Source organism: Physella acuta, unplaced genomic scaffold (genome assembly GCF_028476545.2).
Source record: "Physella acuta isolate Inbredline_101_S28 unplaced genomic scaffold, ASM2847654v3 ptg001015l, whole genome shotgun sequence".
Classification (NCBI taxonomy): domain Eukaryota; kingdom Metazoa; phylum Mollusca; class Gastropoda; family Physidae; genus Physella; species Physella acuta.
The window spans coordinates 247,619-266,497 of record NW_026732532.1 but is presented as its reverse complement, the minus strand read 5'-3'; the positions used below and the strand labels follow the sequence as shown (position 1 = coordinate 266,497).

Genomic DNA, 18,879 nt, shown 5'->3' with positions numbered 1-18,879 from the left:
ATCATTTTTTAGCGCAATTTCCATTCTGGAGAATTGCGTTTATTAACCCATCATTTCTGGATGTATGAATGAATGGATGGATGGATGGATGGATGTGTGTCCGCAGCTTTAAGTCGCATCTCCTCCTCAACGAAGCAATATCGATGACTAGTTCCAAAAGCAATTATGTTAAGCAAGTTACGAGGATGAACATAGGCTATAAACATTCCGGGTTTCTTTCATGGATTTCCCGGAAAAGCCAAAAAACCTCGAAAAAAATTCAGTTTTTGGCCCATATCTCGGCAACCAGACCACTTAGCGACTTGAAACATGTACCAATCGATTCCTGCCATAATTTAGAACAATATTGCCGAAGAAAGTTTTCAAAAATTTCCTTTCGTTCGGTCACAAAATGTTTTTTTAATTAATTAAAATTTGGACCGAATTTGTAGGCATTTTTTCCAACCACACCACACGCGTCATCACGTTCAATAGCTGCACCATCACGTTCTATGGCTTCGTCATCACGTTCAGTAGCTAGGCGCGCAATGGTTTTTAGTCATGTAACTCTATTGTAAATAAAACATGTAAAATACTGAAATTTTTTTTTAATAAAAAACGTTTTAATAACTAACCAATGGTTTTACTAACCCTGCTCTTGATTTACGCTACGACAGAGCTATTTTTAAATAACATAAGGAAATTGCGCTAAAATTGTCACTAGACTTTTTAATTAACTTGTTTTATATCAGAAAGTACCTTTTTTTAAGGAAAAAAGTTACAAAATGAAGTAAAACGGCATAAACTATATTTATATATATATATATATATATATATATATATATATATATATATATATGGCAAGTACAAAGTGAGAAAACTACTTATTTTAAAACTTACCATGACGATGTACGGCCCTTCTTGTGAAAAGGCCAAAGATGTCACAGGAAGATTCGGATATTTCCAAGACAATCCAATACTAAAAATCCCCTCTGCATTCATTGGAACTTTGGCCAAGTAGGCGTCACAGAAAACAGAAAATGTTTCGCCTTCTATAACCTCATGCGGTCCGACAGATAGGTATGGTACTGCATGATACAATTATTTTATATACATATAATATATGATAACTTGAACTATTAAATGCAATGATAAAAGCTGTATTATTTAAGTGAACACATGTTTTTGTAGTATGTGATTTGTATTTAGTAGAAAGGAAATTCCTGGGTTAAAAGTAAATATCAAGTTAGTCCCGACATGTGATATATGCCATTAAATAAAAACTCATTCTTATGCTTCTTCTTTATTTTTAATTTCAAAAACTGTAATATATGCATTTATTTTAAATTTTGTTTTCGTATAAAATTAAAACTAGCTTTATACACAAAATAGACAATTTGACATCCTTTTGATTTCTGTTCGTGTCTAAATTTATATTCCACATATGGAATATACCAATGTATTTTAATCAAATCTATCATCATCCTATTTTGAACAAATGTATTTTTGTAGAACGTTTTGTAATAGCTATTCAATAATTGTTCTCTAAAAAAAGTCAGTAGCAATCATAAAAGCGAACGTAGGCAGTCGTGAAAGGTCAAAAATACAAAGATGATAGTAGCAACAACAGTGGTCAGATAGACAAGCAAGAATAGAGGTCATATAGACTAGCTAGAATAGAGGTCAGATAGACTAGCTAGAATAGAGGTCAGATAGACTAGCTAGAATAGAGGTAAGATATACAAGCAAGAATAGTGGTCAGATAGATTAGCGAGAATACAAGTAAGATAGACAAGCAAGAACAGAGGTAGAATAGCAAGAACATACCTTAGATTGACAAGTTAGATTAGAGTTCCGATAGACTAGAAACAACAGCGCTCCATTTACTGTCAAGAATATAGGTCACCTAGACTAGCGACAACAGAGGTCGGACAGACTATCAAGAGCATAGGCCAAATAGACTAGCAAGAACATAGATCAAATAGACTAGCAAGAGCATAGGTCAAATAGACTAGCAAGAGCATAGGCCAAATAGACTAGCAAGAACATAGATCAAATAGACTAGCAAGAGCATAGGTCAAATAGAATAGAAAGAGCATAGGCCAAATAGACTAGCAAGATCATAGGAGACCAAATAGACTAGCAAGAACATAGGTCAAATAGACTAGCAAGAGCATAAGCCAAATAGACTAGCAAGAGCATAGGCCAAATAGACTAGCAAGAACATAGGCCAAATAGAATAGCAAGAGCATAGGTCAAATAGACTAGCAAGAGCATAGATCAAATAGACTAGCAAGAACATAGGCCAAATAGACTAGCAAGAGCATATGTCAAAAAGACTAGCAAGAGCATAGGCCCAATAGTCTAGCAAGAGCATAGGTCAAATTGACTAGCAAGAACATAGGTCAAATAGACTAGTAAGAGCATAGGCCAAATAGACTAGCGAGAGCATAGGCCAAATAGACTAGCAAGAACAGTGGTCAGATAGATTAGCTAGAATATAGGTCAGATAGACAAGCTAGAAAAGAGGTCAGATAGACTAGCAAGAACACTAATTAAAAACGTACCTTCTACACAGCCCCCATACGCTGACCAATAGGTATTCACGCCATCAAACAGACACTGGACAGTTGTAGCCCCATGGGCAATGTAGCCGTCGTTACACACCAAATCACAGCTCGCTCCGTATTTGTTTTCACAATATCTTTTCCAGTCCCCATTTTCAATGGCTGGTAAGTCTCCACACTGCTTGGCTTAATAAAATACATGTTAATTTTTTTTAGGCATAGTATACCCAACTCTTCAAACACGTCTCTTTAAAACACTGTGTTATAGCAGATAGAGTAGGCCTATGCATGATCTCCACTGATCAAATGTTTTTAAACCTATATTAAAAATGTAATTAATGGAGAAAAAACATTTCGTTTCCGTCGGATTAGAACACACATAGTGTATATATATAAATATATATATATATATATATATAAATATATATATATATATATATATATATATATATATATATATATATATATATATATATATATATATATATATATATATATAAAATATATATATATATATATATATATATATACATACATACATATATATATATATATATATATATATATATATATATATATATATATATATATATATATATATATATATATATATATATATATATATATATATTGTTAAATGAAATCATTGCTAATACATCAAAGAAGTTTACTAGAACACCTTCCAGGATCTGACCAATGACCGTCGTCCTTACAATGCGTGTACGTCAGACCGTTGGCTTTGAAGCCCCAATCACAGACAAAGTGACACATTTCATTCTTATCACCAACACACGGCAACGTCCAACTGCTGTTTGTAACAACTGGTGGGGACCCACAGAACGAACCTGAAGCTAAGGTAGAACAAACGTTAAATTAATTCGAATGTACAGATCTATGTCCGTTGAGTATATTATCCCAGGATTTGTCTACCTCTTCTCCAGAGTTTCTTTCAGGCATCTTTACGGGGGGGGGGGAGACTACAATATAGAGGAAAATTTAGGACGTCCCCCGTCATCCCCTCCCATTAGTGCCCCCCTCTCCCGGAGATAAAAGTCTGAAAGAAACACTGCTATCCTAATTGGGGATGCTATATGTAAAACCTCCAACCCATGTTAGAGACACCACATTGAATTTTTCTAATCTACTCGTATTTTGCGATGTGTTAGTACATGGGCATAGTGTTGAACACACTACCCCCTCATATGTCTTCGTCTCTGAAACTTATACACTCTCTCCACCTGCCATATGTGTCCTGGGCACGAATGGGCAAAATATGATGAAAATATTCCATATTTAGCAATACTAGTATTTGATCACATGTTTAGGTAACTCAAACTGTTCATTACTAAGCAGTAAATATTGGTTTATGAAAGATAATGCTTAGTCAAAAAATAAAGTGGTCGCTGATCATATGTAAAGTTATAATGCTTTGAATTAATTAAAGCTGGGTAAAGGATTCATATAGGAAACATTGCTGGTACTGTAAATTATTTTGTGTAGTAAAAATAAGCATAGTATTGAACCTTGGCTGAAAAATACATCAAAAGAAACACGTCTATTTTGGGCAGATGAGGCTCGTTAGCTGGGGACAGCCACCCTTCTAGGAGAGACAACTCCAAAATCAAACAAATGCTGCCTTGTAGTTTGTTTTTGGTTGGACAAAGGCTATGGAAGCAAATCCAAAAAGAAAAGCAGGCTGAAATCGGAGTCAATGGCCTCAATGGCGCATAACCAGTTGACACGTAATCCTTAAATGTGATGGAGGCATGTTCGAGTCGGCAAAACTCATGATTGATAAATTCGAAAAAAGGCTCGAGTTCAACCCTCTGGCAGATAAGGCTCGATCCCTCCCAACGCTAAAAATTAAGAACGAAGAAGAAGTCGTCAATTACCTGCAGGTAGGGAACCTAAAAGAAGGGATACAAATATCGTTGTCACCGCCAGGTACATTTTGTCATTGTTTTTACCTGTACACAGAATAGAACACACTTGTCAAATATTGATTATTGTATTAACACATGCATGGCACATGTTATTGTGATGTTATTTTATTAACACCTAATATTTATATAGGATACTTGCGTTTTTTTTAAAAAATGTTTTGATTGTGTGTGAGATATTTTGTAATGGATAGAACACCTGTTACATACCTATCCTACATAAATACAACCTATTGCGATGAACTCAAGACTATATATATATATATATATATATATATATATATATATATATATATATATATATATATATATATATATGTGTGTATGTATGTATATATATCGTTGTATGAAATCATATATTGTTTGTGATTGGGTTATCGTTCTATTGTGGGACGGTGTACTCAACTGGTAGAGCTTTTGAAAACTAACACAAAGGTCTCGCGGTCTAATCCAGGAATAAGTCTGTATAAGTTCCTGGTGAGTGCTTAACTCACGTAAGGGAAAGTAAAGTCGGCTGGGCATAGTGCTGAACACACAATCCCTTTATATGCCGAGGTAACAGAAACAGGCGAACTCTACCTTACTTGTCCCATAAAGACCATCAGATTTTAAGGGGAACCTTACTTGTAACTTTATTTTACTAGATTTCTAGATCTAGATGTATATTCTATTAGCTTTTTGATGTGTATCATGTATCAAGAGTTTATCAAGACTCACTCTAGATCTAGATTATATGTCTACGATTGCGTTACAAATATACGGCCTTGTAGCGACCAGTCTGATTCTAGGTCGAATCATATCAACCCTTATCTATTCCACTTAGCTTTTTTATTTTTTCAAAGTCAAATGCGCCACTGTTGTCATTTTCCGTTTTCATTATGTGCAAACAAATTTTAAATGCGAATGTAAAAACGCGTACGTTTAAATGGTATTTAATAATGTGTCCTCTGCAATATTCCGAAAGCACTGATTATAAGACGATCTTAAGTCAGAAAATCATTACAGCTAATGATATGAAATAAACGAATACAATCAAGGAAAATTATGTTTCTAGCTAACTCATTTATGAAATGTGTCTTACAGTAAGTGGCGTAGCGAGGTCGGGTGTCACCCGGTGCCGCACTTAATGGTGCCAACCCCCAGACGCGTAGCGACCCTTCCCGGCTTCCGGAGATAAAATGACAATTTTCAACTTTCGATTTGCACCCCCCCCCCCCCCCACTCAAACTTTTGATTTGCACCCCTTCCCCACTCCACCCTTGTCGGGATTTGTCAAATTTACTCTTAAATGACTATTTAACACTCGAATTAATCACTTAATAAAATGGAATTATCATTTTTCTCTATATATTTTGCTATTTTTTGCCTTGGTGACACCAGGTGCGGTCCGCATCCCCAGGCCCCCCCCCCCCTCGCTGCGCCACTGCTTACAGTATTTGATGCATACCAGAGACATGCTTATTCATACTCTTTCCTAGTTAGTGCCCAAGACACATGGTGAAGATATAATTCATTTGTTTCAATACCTAGACATTAAAAGCGACAGTGTGGTCAACGCTATGCCAAACCGCCCTGTTATCCCTAACGTTTGTCGTGTACCATTAAAGCTACGCGGACTCCGGTACGCTGTATGGAGTGGAACAAGGTAATCGAATGCGATACTGTTAAACCAAAGTGTTACTTGTACCAAGGAATGTAATACACTATGCATTTCATACACCTATAGCAATCTACTTAATACACGCATTACGCCCACAGAAAAAGAAATACCATATCGACGCATCTCAAAGTCGGCACCGATTATGCAAATCACGGAGGATTATAAAAACGTTAATAGCAAGCCAAACACGTAAACAAATCATTCACGGATATGTAAAACATATTTATTTGTAGTGAAAGCTAATACACCGAGCATAACAAACACAAGTAACCAAACTAATAAACTGTCTACTATATATCTGTAACAGAGTAGTAATAATTATTAATGTAAATGTATACATTGCAGGTAATTAACACATACAATGAAATCAAAAGTAAAAAAAAATGCAATATCACTCAACGATAATAATACACACTGAACTTTTGTCAACACATTTGACATGTGCAGTATATTAAGATCAACATCTAACTACACCGCTTTACTGGCTCATACTATTTCATTCGGCGTGGTCGAGTTGGTAAAGCTCATGGCTGCTAAACCGAAAAGTCTCGAGTTCGAACCCTCGAGCAGATGAGGCTCGTTAGCTGGGGACAGCCACTCTTCTAGGAGAGACAACTCCAAAATTAAACAACTGCTGCCTTGTTGTTTGTTCTTGGTTGGACAAAGGCTATGGCAGCAAATCCAAAAAGAAAAGCAGGCTGACATCGGAGTCAATGGCCTCAATGGCGCATAACCAGTTGACAAGTAACGCTTAATTGTGTTGAAGGCGTGGTCGAGTCGGCAAAAAGCTCATGGTTGATAAATTCGAACAAAGTCTCGAGTTCAAACCCACTGGCAGATAAATCTCGATCCCCTTCAACACTAATAATTAAGAACGAAGAAGAAGAAGAATTTCATTCTTCTCATTCTTCTCCGTTGTTAATTGTGATATTTCTTGAAAGTGTCTTCCACAGCACAATTAATCATTACATGGCAATATGTTATTAACCAGAAGGCCTATTGTCTCCTACTTTAGTCTAATATTATTTCTGGTTTAACCTCACACAGTCTGTGTTCACATAAGAAAGCTCAGCAAGCAGTAGCGTAGCAAGGGGGGGTGGACACATGTCCCCAGGCGCCGACCTTAGGGGCGCCAAAATGGGTTGGAAAAATAAATTGAAAGGTTGAGGGGGCTGCAATATGAAGGGAGGGGTGTGCAAATCAAAATCTTGAGGTAGGGGGGGGGTGCAAATCGAAAAGTTTGTCCCCTGGGGCCGGGAAGGGTCGCTACGCCTCTGTCAGCAAGGGAGTAGTTGTTTGGTTTGCTGGTTTTCTGAGTTGATTTTTCCGGCCAGCGAAAAGTCTCGAGTTCGAACCCTCGAGCAGATGAGCTTAGGGTTATTTATTTTGTTGTTTACATATATCTGACAATATCAATGTTCACAAAAGCCTTTCAATTAAGAATTTCTATACGCTTGCTAATAGCATAATAAGAATAATAATGCTTTCAAGAATAAGCAATTACGTTGTTTATAAGAAAAATGCAATACAAATTTTCACATAGATGTGTAGGGGGTCATCCATAAATGACGTCACGTTTTATTTGACGATATTTACCTCCCCCTCCCCTCCGTCACACATCGTAACAAAAAGCCACCCCCTACCCCTAAAATGACGTCACACCTCAGCCTACAACCCCCCTCAAAATTGCAGTTGATTTTTTTTTTAAACATCGATATTTGTCAAAAATCTTGTCTGAACTCTATCAAAATAGAGTATTTTAATAAATTCCTATTACAATTTTTTAAAACAGTTTTCTAAAATGCGAAATAACGTCTTAAATTCGTTTTCTAACATTGCTTTTTTATTATGCAAAAGTGTGACGTCGCGCCATCTGACCGTCCCTCCCCATCATCACACACCGTAACACAATTCCGGACCCCCCTCCTCCCCAATACGAATGTTATGTCATTTATGAACGACTCCTAGGCGATATTATTATATCATTTATATTGGGCTATAACAATTACAAAATAGTGCAATCACATAATTTTAATTAGCATTTGCTAAATTAGATACCAATGATAATTTCCCTAATTAATTTTCTGATAACAATCTTTACATTGACTTGTCAATGACGCCTTCAAAAAATTTATTGTTGTATTCATCCTGAAAAAAAAAACAACCTTTTCAAACAATGTCTGACACATATCTAGGGATTAGTTTTGTCGGGGTGAGATCTCAAACAAATTTACACTAAATAGTATCTTTCAATGGGGGCCCAATTGTAGAGCTAGGACTGCTAACCCAAAAGTCTAAAGTTCGAATTCAAGGCTCGAGTCTGTAGAATTCTACCTGAGTCCACCCAGCTGTGATGGGTACCTGACTCAAGTTAGGAAACTAAGACAGCTGGGAACAGTGCTGAAAAAATTACCACCTCAAATGCCGTGGTCATTGAAACAGATGAACTCTACTTCATCTGCCAGATGTGACAACAATCCATACACGTATAAGTGCAACTTCATATACAAAACTACATACATTACATAACACATCACATGCACTTGTATAAAAACATCCCTACCATTGGGTAAATAGGTTTAGGGTAATCCCCGCCTTCGTCTCGCAACTTCTTCAAGTACACAAATGGATTCTGGTTCTAGATGAGAAAATGCTTAAGTTAATGACAGTCTAAATTATTGTTTTAATGTAACATGGATATATATATATATATATATATATATATATATATATATATATATATATATATATATATATATATATATATATATATATATATATATATACATATATATATATATATATATATGTACATACATATATATATATATATATATATATATATATATATATATATATATATATATATTCTAGTAGCATTTATCAAAACATAAGTATGCGATAATCTAGCACTTGGCACTTGTAGTAATAAAAGACGACCTTAACAATTTTTTTATGTTTAAAATACTTTACATGTATTTAACCAATATTGACATCCTTACCCTTTGTGTAGTGGCCTTGTCAATGCACTCATCAATAACAAAGTGGTTTGAGTATTTGGATCTAGCCAAGAGACTTGCAAGGTACCCGTCTATTTTCACAGGGACATTACGCTGCAAGCATTTATAACATTTTTTTAAATTTCAGTTTTGAAAAAAAAAACACGATTACTATACATACAATGTATTGTAAATAATAATAGGAAATTACTAAAAGCATCAAAATAAAGCACCCATCCCCTCTACAAGTTTAAAAATATAACAAATCATACTTTAAATGTTAGATCAACATCCCACTTAAACGACTCATCACAGTTATCTAGCGTTCCCTTGTACGTCACAACGGCGCCTCCTTCAGATTGTTCAGGCGCCAACTTGATGAGATGGTAGACGGCACAGGCGTAGTTAACTCCCCCTGGAGAGTAAAATACGTAGTATTTATAGCTTGTACTATAATTGACACAGTTAGCCCCATTTTACATTACTTTTTACAGTTAACTCCCTTGTACAATAATTGACACAGTTAGCCCCTTGTACAATAATAGATACAGTTAGCCCCCTTGTACAATAATTGACAGTTAGCCCCTTGTACAATAATTGATACTGTTATCCCCCTTAAACAATACTGCGATTTTTTTAAAAACTTTAGTTCTTTATATAAAGGGTCATCCATAAATGACGTCACGCTTTTTTGAAGATTTTACCTCCTCCCCACCCTCCCCCTCGTCACACATCGTCACAAAATGCCAGACCCCCCACCCTTAAATGACGACACACCTCAGCCGCCTTCAAAATTGCAGTTAAATATTTTTTAAAACATCACTATTTTTTTTTAATTTTCTGAAATCTGTCTATATAGAGTATTTTAATCAAATACTAATACCATTTATTAAAACAGTTTTCTAAAACGCGAAATAACGGATAAAATTCGTCTTCTAACATTGCTTTTTTATATTGAAAAAGTATGACGTCACACCATCTGAACACCCCCCCCCCCTCCCTCTCATCACATACCGTCACAAAGTTACTGAACCCCCCCTCCCCCCTACAAGTGTGACGTCATTTATGGACGACCCCTTTTGACGAAGTTTACTAGCTAATACAGAAACGACGCAATATAGTAATTTGTAATCAGCTATTTTTGACAATAAAATAATTCACTCACTCAGATATTGTTGAATCTTTGTTACAATCATTCATTTGCTTAGATCATTTAGAATTGATTTTACAGTCGATCTCTATCTCAAATATTGTTTAATTTTATGTTGCAATCATTTAACTAGATATCTAAAGTCTAATAAATTTTTGAAATCATTCACTCACATCTTATCTAATAATTGTTACAATCATTCACTCACTCCGAAAGTATCTACTGATTGTTGCAATCATTCATTCACTCACTTATATATAATCTAACAAGTGCTAAAAACATTTACTCATTCATTTCATGACTAATGATTGTTACAATCATTCACCCACTTAGCTCTCAACTAATTATTATTAAAATCATTTACTCAATCACATATTATAAACATATTTTTATAATCATTGACTCACTCAGATAATATCTACTGATTATTATAATCATTCACTCACTCAGATCTTGTTTGAGCTTCTCATGTTCAAACTGAAACGTCTCAGCGGCGTAGATCAGGTAGGGATCAGAGAACCCCACCCTGCCTGCAACTCTTTGTAGGTCAGACCAGATCATCGCCTCACTGACGCCGTAGCCTGCGGGGGTGGGGCGGAGTAGAGGTGTATACAATGACGTAAGAGGTTACAGATGAATCGCAAAGTTCATGTTATAAGACGTCAAGTAGTGTTTGTTAGACACAAGGGCTAGTGTTAGTGTCAGTGTTTCTTCTAGACATTTTTCTCCGGAGGAGGGGGCACTTGAAATTTTCGAGGGGAAGGGGGCGGACTGAAATGTAATGGAGGGAAGGGGCAGACGCTGTTAAAAGTATACATATTCTATATAAATCCCATATTGTTCGGGGAGCAATCGACTTCCATCGGGGCGGGACTGAGCTCCCCCGAAGAAATGCTTGGATAAAATGCTGCAATATGAAAACAACCACGATCCCTTTAATATTGAGGATTTTAAAATCATGCTACATTGGAACAACAAGGGATCTCAAACACTGCATCTCATGTTTCTGATAAGTAGAAAACTGACAAATGTGATTTATCCCATGTGGTCTTCAGTTGTTCAAACGACAGATATGTGAATGTTATGAAGCTCACAGTTATAGATGGGATTGTTCTTGACTTCCAGACATTGCTCCACGTCAGAGAAGATGTCGCTGTCGTAAAACTCTCCACCTTCCTAAAAGAAAATACAGGACATTTAAGTAAATAACTCTTTAAAACAGCGCGTTTACATTTGCGACAGGACTATTGTATACACCTCTAGAGAAAAAAAAAACCTGCAATAACTGAGTCGCCCTCCATCCTCTCCCGTATATATGTTGTAAAAAATAAACTTATTCTCCCTTTTTACTTTTTCGTATATACGAAGTATAGAGAAAAAGTATTGTAATCGTGCACAAAAATCACTTTTAACAATTTTCACCGTATTACACCTCAGTCCTTCATCACATCCGAAGTATAGAGGACTCATTTTAATCGGGCAAAAATTATAAATCCAGATTTATCAAAATTAAGAGGTTTTATGCGTAATTCAGTCTGAAAAACTGGGCTTTGCAATTCTGTCCGTGTGTCTGTCTGTGTGTGTGTCTGTCCGTGTGTAAACACGATAACTTTAGTACCGTTACAGCTAGGTTGATGAAATTTCATATAAGTATTTTATCAAAATCGTAGATCCGTATCAACTTTTAAGCTATTTCCGATAACCGGAAGAGGTAATTTTCTACTTTGAATGTTTCAAAAGCCTATAACTTGAGTACTATTTCAGATAGATAAATGAAATTTCACATGTAAGTAAAAGATCTAATTCTCTACCTTCTTTTAAATTATGAGTAATTTTCGTTGACCGGAAGTAGTAATTTACGATTTCTAAAAGGAACTAATAATATTGCGCACTATTATGCACTTTTTAGTTGGCGTTTACTTGGTGTGCAATTCTTTTGTCTACGAGATTTTATTCTATTTTAAAAACTTTAAGTATTTAAAATGGATTAAAAATCATGTCTATAGCCCGAGTTCCCATCCCCTGTTGTTTTATATAAGAATATTCGAGAAAGTTTAGGGGAGATCACTCCCGGTTTATTTTTTTACAAACATATATAGTTTACCCTACATGTTCAAAGTGTAAACGCGGCGTAAAAGATGAAAAAGAAAAAAAAATATTAATTATTCACCTCCTAAACATAAGAAAGGGGAATTTTAAGAAAAAAATCATTTTTAGATGATGAAAAAAATATTTCAGTATTTTTAAAATTATTATAACATGCTAAAGTAGTGTAATGTAAATATTACCTTGAGTAAACTAGACAAGATGTGAAATATATTTGTCTTGTTGGGTATTAAACACACTAGTCCGTTCGCTCTAAGAATAATAGAATGCGGGTATTAAAATGACTGATATATATATATATATATATATATATATATATATATATATATATATATATATATATATATATATATATATATTTATATATATACATATATATTGTATTCTTAGTTAAATAGAAACAAATGTAAATATGTTCATATAACTATTATTATTATTATTATTATTATTATTATTATTATTATTATTATTATTATTATTATTATTATCATTAATATTATTATTAATATTATTATTATTATTATTATCATTAATATTATTATTAATATTATTTATTATTATTACTATTATTATTATTAAAATTATTTTTATTATTATTATTGTTATTATTTCTATTATATTTATTCTTCGTCTTCTTCTGATTATTATATATATTTTTTTTAATTATTACTATTATTATTTCGATACAGAAAAAACAAATGCAAACATGACGAATTATATACTAACACAATGACATCAAACGGCTCGAGCTGTAAGTCCATCAACTTCTCTACATCAGTTTGTATGAACTCACAGTTTGGTTGACTGTAGCCCCACTCATTCATGTGGTAGTCGGTCACTTCTTTACATAACTTGATCTGTTTGATTTACTTATTTGTAAGTATATAACAAGCACTCACAAGCGCACACACACACACACACACACACATATATATATATATATATATATATATATATATATATATATATATATATATATATACATATATATTTATATATGGGCTATATGTATATGTATATATATATATATATATATATATATATATATATATATATATATATATATATATATATATATGTGTATATGTATAAAACACAACAATATTTTGTAATTGAAATTTCTATTTGAAATATATCTAACTGTTAACCTACTGTTCAAGAGTACGACCTAGATATTAATGGGAACATTTTAAATGCACATATTAGATTACATTTCCATAACAAGAAACCTTACGAATTTTTCCGAACCGTCAACACCAACGACGTAGCCTGATGGACCGACGAGTTTCGACAAGGTGAAGGCCAGAAGACCTCCCCCACATCCAACGTCAAGGACTCGGGCGCCTCGGATGCCATCGGGGATGAAGATGGCTGAACCGTCGTAGCTACAGAGAGAGAAAAGAAAAAGTTGTGTGCAACATTTAAATCGTTGATCATGCTAATACATATTTATTTATCTGCAACTTTAACACTGTGTCGTGATTTAAAAATAAATAAATCAAAACACACATATCTTGAAGGTTTTGTTTATTCAGTTGTCTCTACATATGAAACGCTCATATGTTAGTTTGACGGCGTGGCCTAGCGGTGGAGCGCTAGACTGCTAACCCGATAGTTTCCAATTCGATTCGGCTTCAAGTTATTGGAACGTCCCTGAATCCACCCAACTCTGATGGATACCTAACTCACGTTAGGGAAAGTAAAAGCGGCTGAGCATAGTGCTGACCACATTATCTCTGTATATGCCGAGGTCAAGAAACATATGAGCACAACTTCATCTGCCCAATGGATCGTTAGGTCTTAAGACGAATCCTTACCATATGTTAGTTTAGTTGAAAATAACAAGCACATAAAGAAACACAAACGGGACGACGTGGCCTATCAGAAGAAAGCTAGACTGGTAGCCCGAATGTCTTGAGTTCGAATCGGGGTTTAAGTCAGTAGAATGTATCTGAATGTACCACAAAGATCTGATTTGCACATAACTTAGGTGAAATACAGCCGGCGGGTCATAGTTCTGACCACATTATCGCTTCAGATTCATATTCATAACCGATGTATCTGAAACTGCTGTGCATTACTTCATATTCTCTATAGGTCTTGGGCACGAACGGGAAAGGATGATAAGAGTCGCACATACAATATAACGAAGGTAGCTATTCATAGAATGGATATCTCTAACCAACTTTGTTATGGTATACAAGTTTTAAAAAATTGATTAACCTTTGACGTTTTTACTTCAGTATCATCATGCTAGGTAAATTAACGCTATGTTTTTGATGTGCTGTCTATAATATCAAATGTATGAGATAAAATCTTGCAACCTCACACAAAATAAAAATCAATTTTTGAAAAATCTGTATCTTTTGTACCATCCCTAGTCGGAGATACTCCGTTTCGCTGTCATATCTGTGTTTATGTTTGTCTGTGTCTATCTATCTGTGTGGACGTGTGCTAATACTATACGTATCGTTTCAGTTGGTGGACCGAATGTTAAGTACCTTACAAATATTAAATCCTACACGCAAGCTTTTGTAACTGTTGATTGGTAGCCCATAACAGAAAGTGGTAATTAAATATATTCCCTCTCCCCCCCCCCCCCGCCCCGAAAAAAAAATAATTAAAAAAATAGATTTTAGAACGTGTAATGTGCATATCCATCGCCTAATGTCCCATCAGTTGATTGCTTGATCACCTGTTGATAATCTAACATTATATCACCTGTTGAAAAGTGCCATTTTTTAAATCTCACATTTTGATTTAACTTTAGTCAATTGAACATTATTTGACCTGTTGAGTCACCCACAGTCAATCAAACATTATATCACTTGTTGAAAAAATGACATTAAAAAATCTCTTTTTATGATTGAGCACTAGTCAATCGAAGATTGCCTCACCTATTGATTGATCTCTTGCTGAGTTTGGCCATAATCTGCTGGCCATGTGCAGGTATGGCCTCAAGATTTAGCCTGGCCCCCATTTTTATGTTCTCGTTCATCGTTACGTACAACTGATGGACGATCTTTTTGGACTTTACTTCGCTCATTTTTACACGAGGGAAGATCTAAATGGACTATAAAAATACACACACACACATATATATATATATATATATATATATATATATATATATATATATATATATATATATATATAATATATAATATATATATATATATATATATATATATATATATATATATTTATATATATATATATATATATATATATATATATCTATAATATAAGCGGGCTGAGCGTGTGTCAGTCCTTCCTTCCTTCTGTCATCGCTATAGCTTTTGGAACCATAAAAGTAAACATTCGCACCATGCTGTGCTTTTCAGTGCACCGCAGTGTCTTATTATAAGTATTAGAGTAGGGTTTGTTTATATAACGGCATAGAGCTATTTTATAAATGCCACTGTGTTTACTTTTTTGCATAACGTTATGAAAATATTAAATATTCGCACATTGCTAAAACATATTAAAAAATCAATGTCAAATATCATTTTAGTTTATATTCCTAGAAAAAATGGATACATTTCCATAAAAGTAGGTCGAAAAAACTAATTAATTCAACTTTTTTTTGTGTGGTAATTTTTTCAAGGGAGGTAATTTGAAAATATATTTAACTCAACAATAATTTAAGTTAATCTTTTTTTTATTACTACCGCATTGATTAGTCTATGTTAAGGTTCATAATTAAAAGAGAAAAATGTTAAGATTATTTATATTATTTTCTAATTAGTCTATGATTTCTCAAAATCACTATTTTTTGTTTTTGTTTTTTGGTGTTAACAGATGGTGAAATTTTATAATTATAGTATAGAGAATGCTGGAAAGACTCTCTCTAGGCGCGGACGCCTGGGAAAAGCGTGTTTTTCGGTGGTAATTCTAATTACATTGCCAATGTGTTTTCTTAGAACCATAAAAGTAAACACCACTTGCCGTACATTCATTTGCATCGCATTGTTTTATTATAAGTTATTGAGTAGGATCTATTTATGTGACTTAAATTTTTAATGTCGGAAAGGCTCTCTTTGGGCGCGGACGCCTAAAAAAGCGTGTTGTTTGGTGGTGATTCTAATGTTGTGGTTGTGTTGTTTTTTTTTTTTGGTTGTGTTGTGGTTGTGTTGTGGTTGTTTTTTGGTTGTGTTGTGGTTGTTTTTTGGTTGTGTTGTGGTTGATTTTTGGTTGTGTTGTGGTTGTGTTGTGGTTGTGTTTTTGTTGTGGTTGTGTTGTGGTTGTGTTTTGTTTGTGGTTGTGGTTGTGTTGTGGTTGTGTTTTGTTTGTGGTTTTGGTTGTGTTGTGGTTATGTTGTGGTTTTGTTGTGGTTGTGTTGTGGTTGTTTTTTGGTTGTGTTGTGGTTGTGTTGTGGTTGTGTTGTGGCTGTGTTAAAGTTGTGGTTGTGTTGTGGTTGTGTTGTGGTTGTGGTTGTGTTTTTTGTGTTTGTGTTGTTTTTGTTTGTTTTGTTCTGTTCCAAAGTTGGTACATTTAAAAAAGATTTACCGTGGCGGAGCACGGGATGCAGCTAGTATATATATATATATTTAAACATAAGGTCTAAAAGTACGATAGAAAAGCACACATTTTAGGTTTACAGACAAAGTCTAAGTGGTATATACAAAAGCTTTTATTTTATGTTTACACATAAGGTCCCAATGAACTATAGAAATGCATACAGATTATGTTTTAACAGGTCTAAATAAAAAAAGACAAACATATTAGATTTACACGTAGAAGGTCTAAGTAAACGATAGAAATGCACACGGATTAAATGTACATAAAAAAGGGTTAAGATAGTCGCTAACAAGGCATAGAAATCTTCTTTACACGAACGTTTTCACATACGAAGTTCTAAACGGGCGATATAAAACACATGCAGAATTAGTTTGCACGTAAAAAGGTCTAAATAGAAGATGGCAATGCACCCACATTATGCATATACATAAGGTCGAAAAGGGCGATACAAAGGCAAACATAATATGTTTACACATAAGTTCTAAATGGACAATACACAGACACACATTATGTTGACACGTTTACACGTCCTTAGGATGGGCCCCATATCACATACAGCATAGTGCCTTATGCAGCATAAATTCGGCCCTGGCTATACTAGACATATTTTTTTCAATCTACATTCTAGCATACACCCTAAAACTATTTATAGTAAGTAGGTCACTGACTTGTCTTGCTAATATCTATTCGTATTCCATGCGTAACAACAACAGAAACTAGTGGGCTATATACGCGTTTTCTTATATACGCATATTTACATATATATTTATTGTTAAGTATACGGCTACTACAAAATGGCTACTGCTATAAGGCTGTGTTACATTGCTGCTACTATATAGCTGTACTATGTGGCAGCTACTATATGATTGCTACTATATGGCTGCGCTATATGGTTGCTATTATATGACTGCTACTATATTGATGGTAGTATATGGCAGCTACTAAATGTCATCTTCTTTATGATTGCTACTATATGGATGCTACTATATGGCTGCTACTATATGGCTGCTACTGTATGGCTGCTACTGTATGGCTGCTACTATATGGCTGCTACTATACGGCTGCTACTATATGGCTGCTACTATATGGCTGCTACTATACGGCTGCTACTATATGGCTGCTACTATATGACGCTGCTACTATATGGCTGCTACTATATGGCTGCTACTATATGGATGCTACTGTATGGCTGCTACTATATGGCTGCTACTATACGGCTGCTACTATATGGCTGCTACTATATGGCTGCTACTATACGGCTGCTACTATATGGCTCCTACTATATGGCTGCTACTATATGGCTGCTACTATATGGCTGCTACTATATGGCTGCTACTATATGGCTGTTACTATATGACTGCTACTATATGGCTGCTACTATATGGCTGCTACTATATGGCTGCTACTATATGGCTGCTACTATATGGCTGCTACTATATGGCTGCTACTATATGGCTGCTACTATATGGCTGCTACAATATGACTGCTACTATATGGCTGCTACTATATGGCTGCTACTATATGGCTGCTACAATATGGCTGCTACTATATGACGCTGCTACTATATGGCTGCTACTATATGGCTGCTACTATATGAGGCTGCTACTATATGGCTGCTACTATATGACGCTGCTACTATATGGCTGCTACTATATGGCTGCTACTATATGAGGCTGCTACTATATGGCTGCTACTTTATGGCTGCTACTATATGGCTGCTACTATATGGCTGCTACTATATAGCTGCTACTATATGGCTGCTACTATATGACGCTGCTACTATATGGCTGCTACAATATGAGGCTGCTACTATATGGCTGCTACTATATGGCTGCTACTATATGGCTGCTACTATATGGCTGCTACTATATGGCTGCTACTATATGGCTGCTACTATATGGCTGCTACTATATGGCTGCTACTATATGACGCTGCTACTATATGGCTGCTACTATAT

The 18,879-nt window shown here is 34.8% G+C and overlaps 1 protein-coding gene across 1 annotated transcript; it reads right to left on the bottom strand.

The window, feature by feature from the left end:
* Window positions 1-8,098: 8,098 nt before the first annotated feature.
* On the bottom strand, window positions 8,099-15,381 carry LOC131954598 (arsenite methyltransferase-like). The gene is made up of 8 exons (XM_059318374.1): window positions 15,299-15,381; window positions 13,636-13,786; window positions 11,390-11,471; window positions 10,742-10,876; window positions 9,418-9,560; window positions 9,149-9,259; window positions 8,710-8,784; window positions 8,099-8,294 (listed from the first exon to the last, which is right to left on the bottom strand). The coding sequence occupies exons 1-8, from the start codon at window positions 15,379-15,381 to the stop codon at window positions 8,244-8,246; spliced, it is 831 nt and encodes a 276-aa protein (XP_059174357.1). The 3' UTR covers window positions 8,099-8,243.
* Window positions 15,382-18,879: the final 3,498 nt, after the last annotated feature.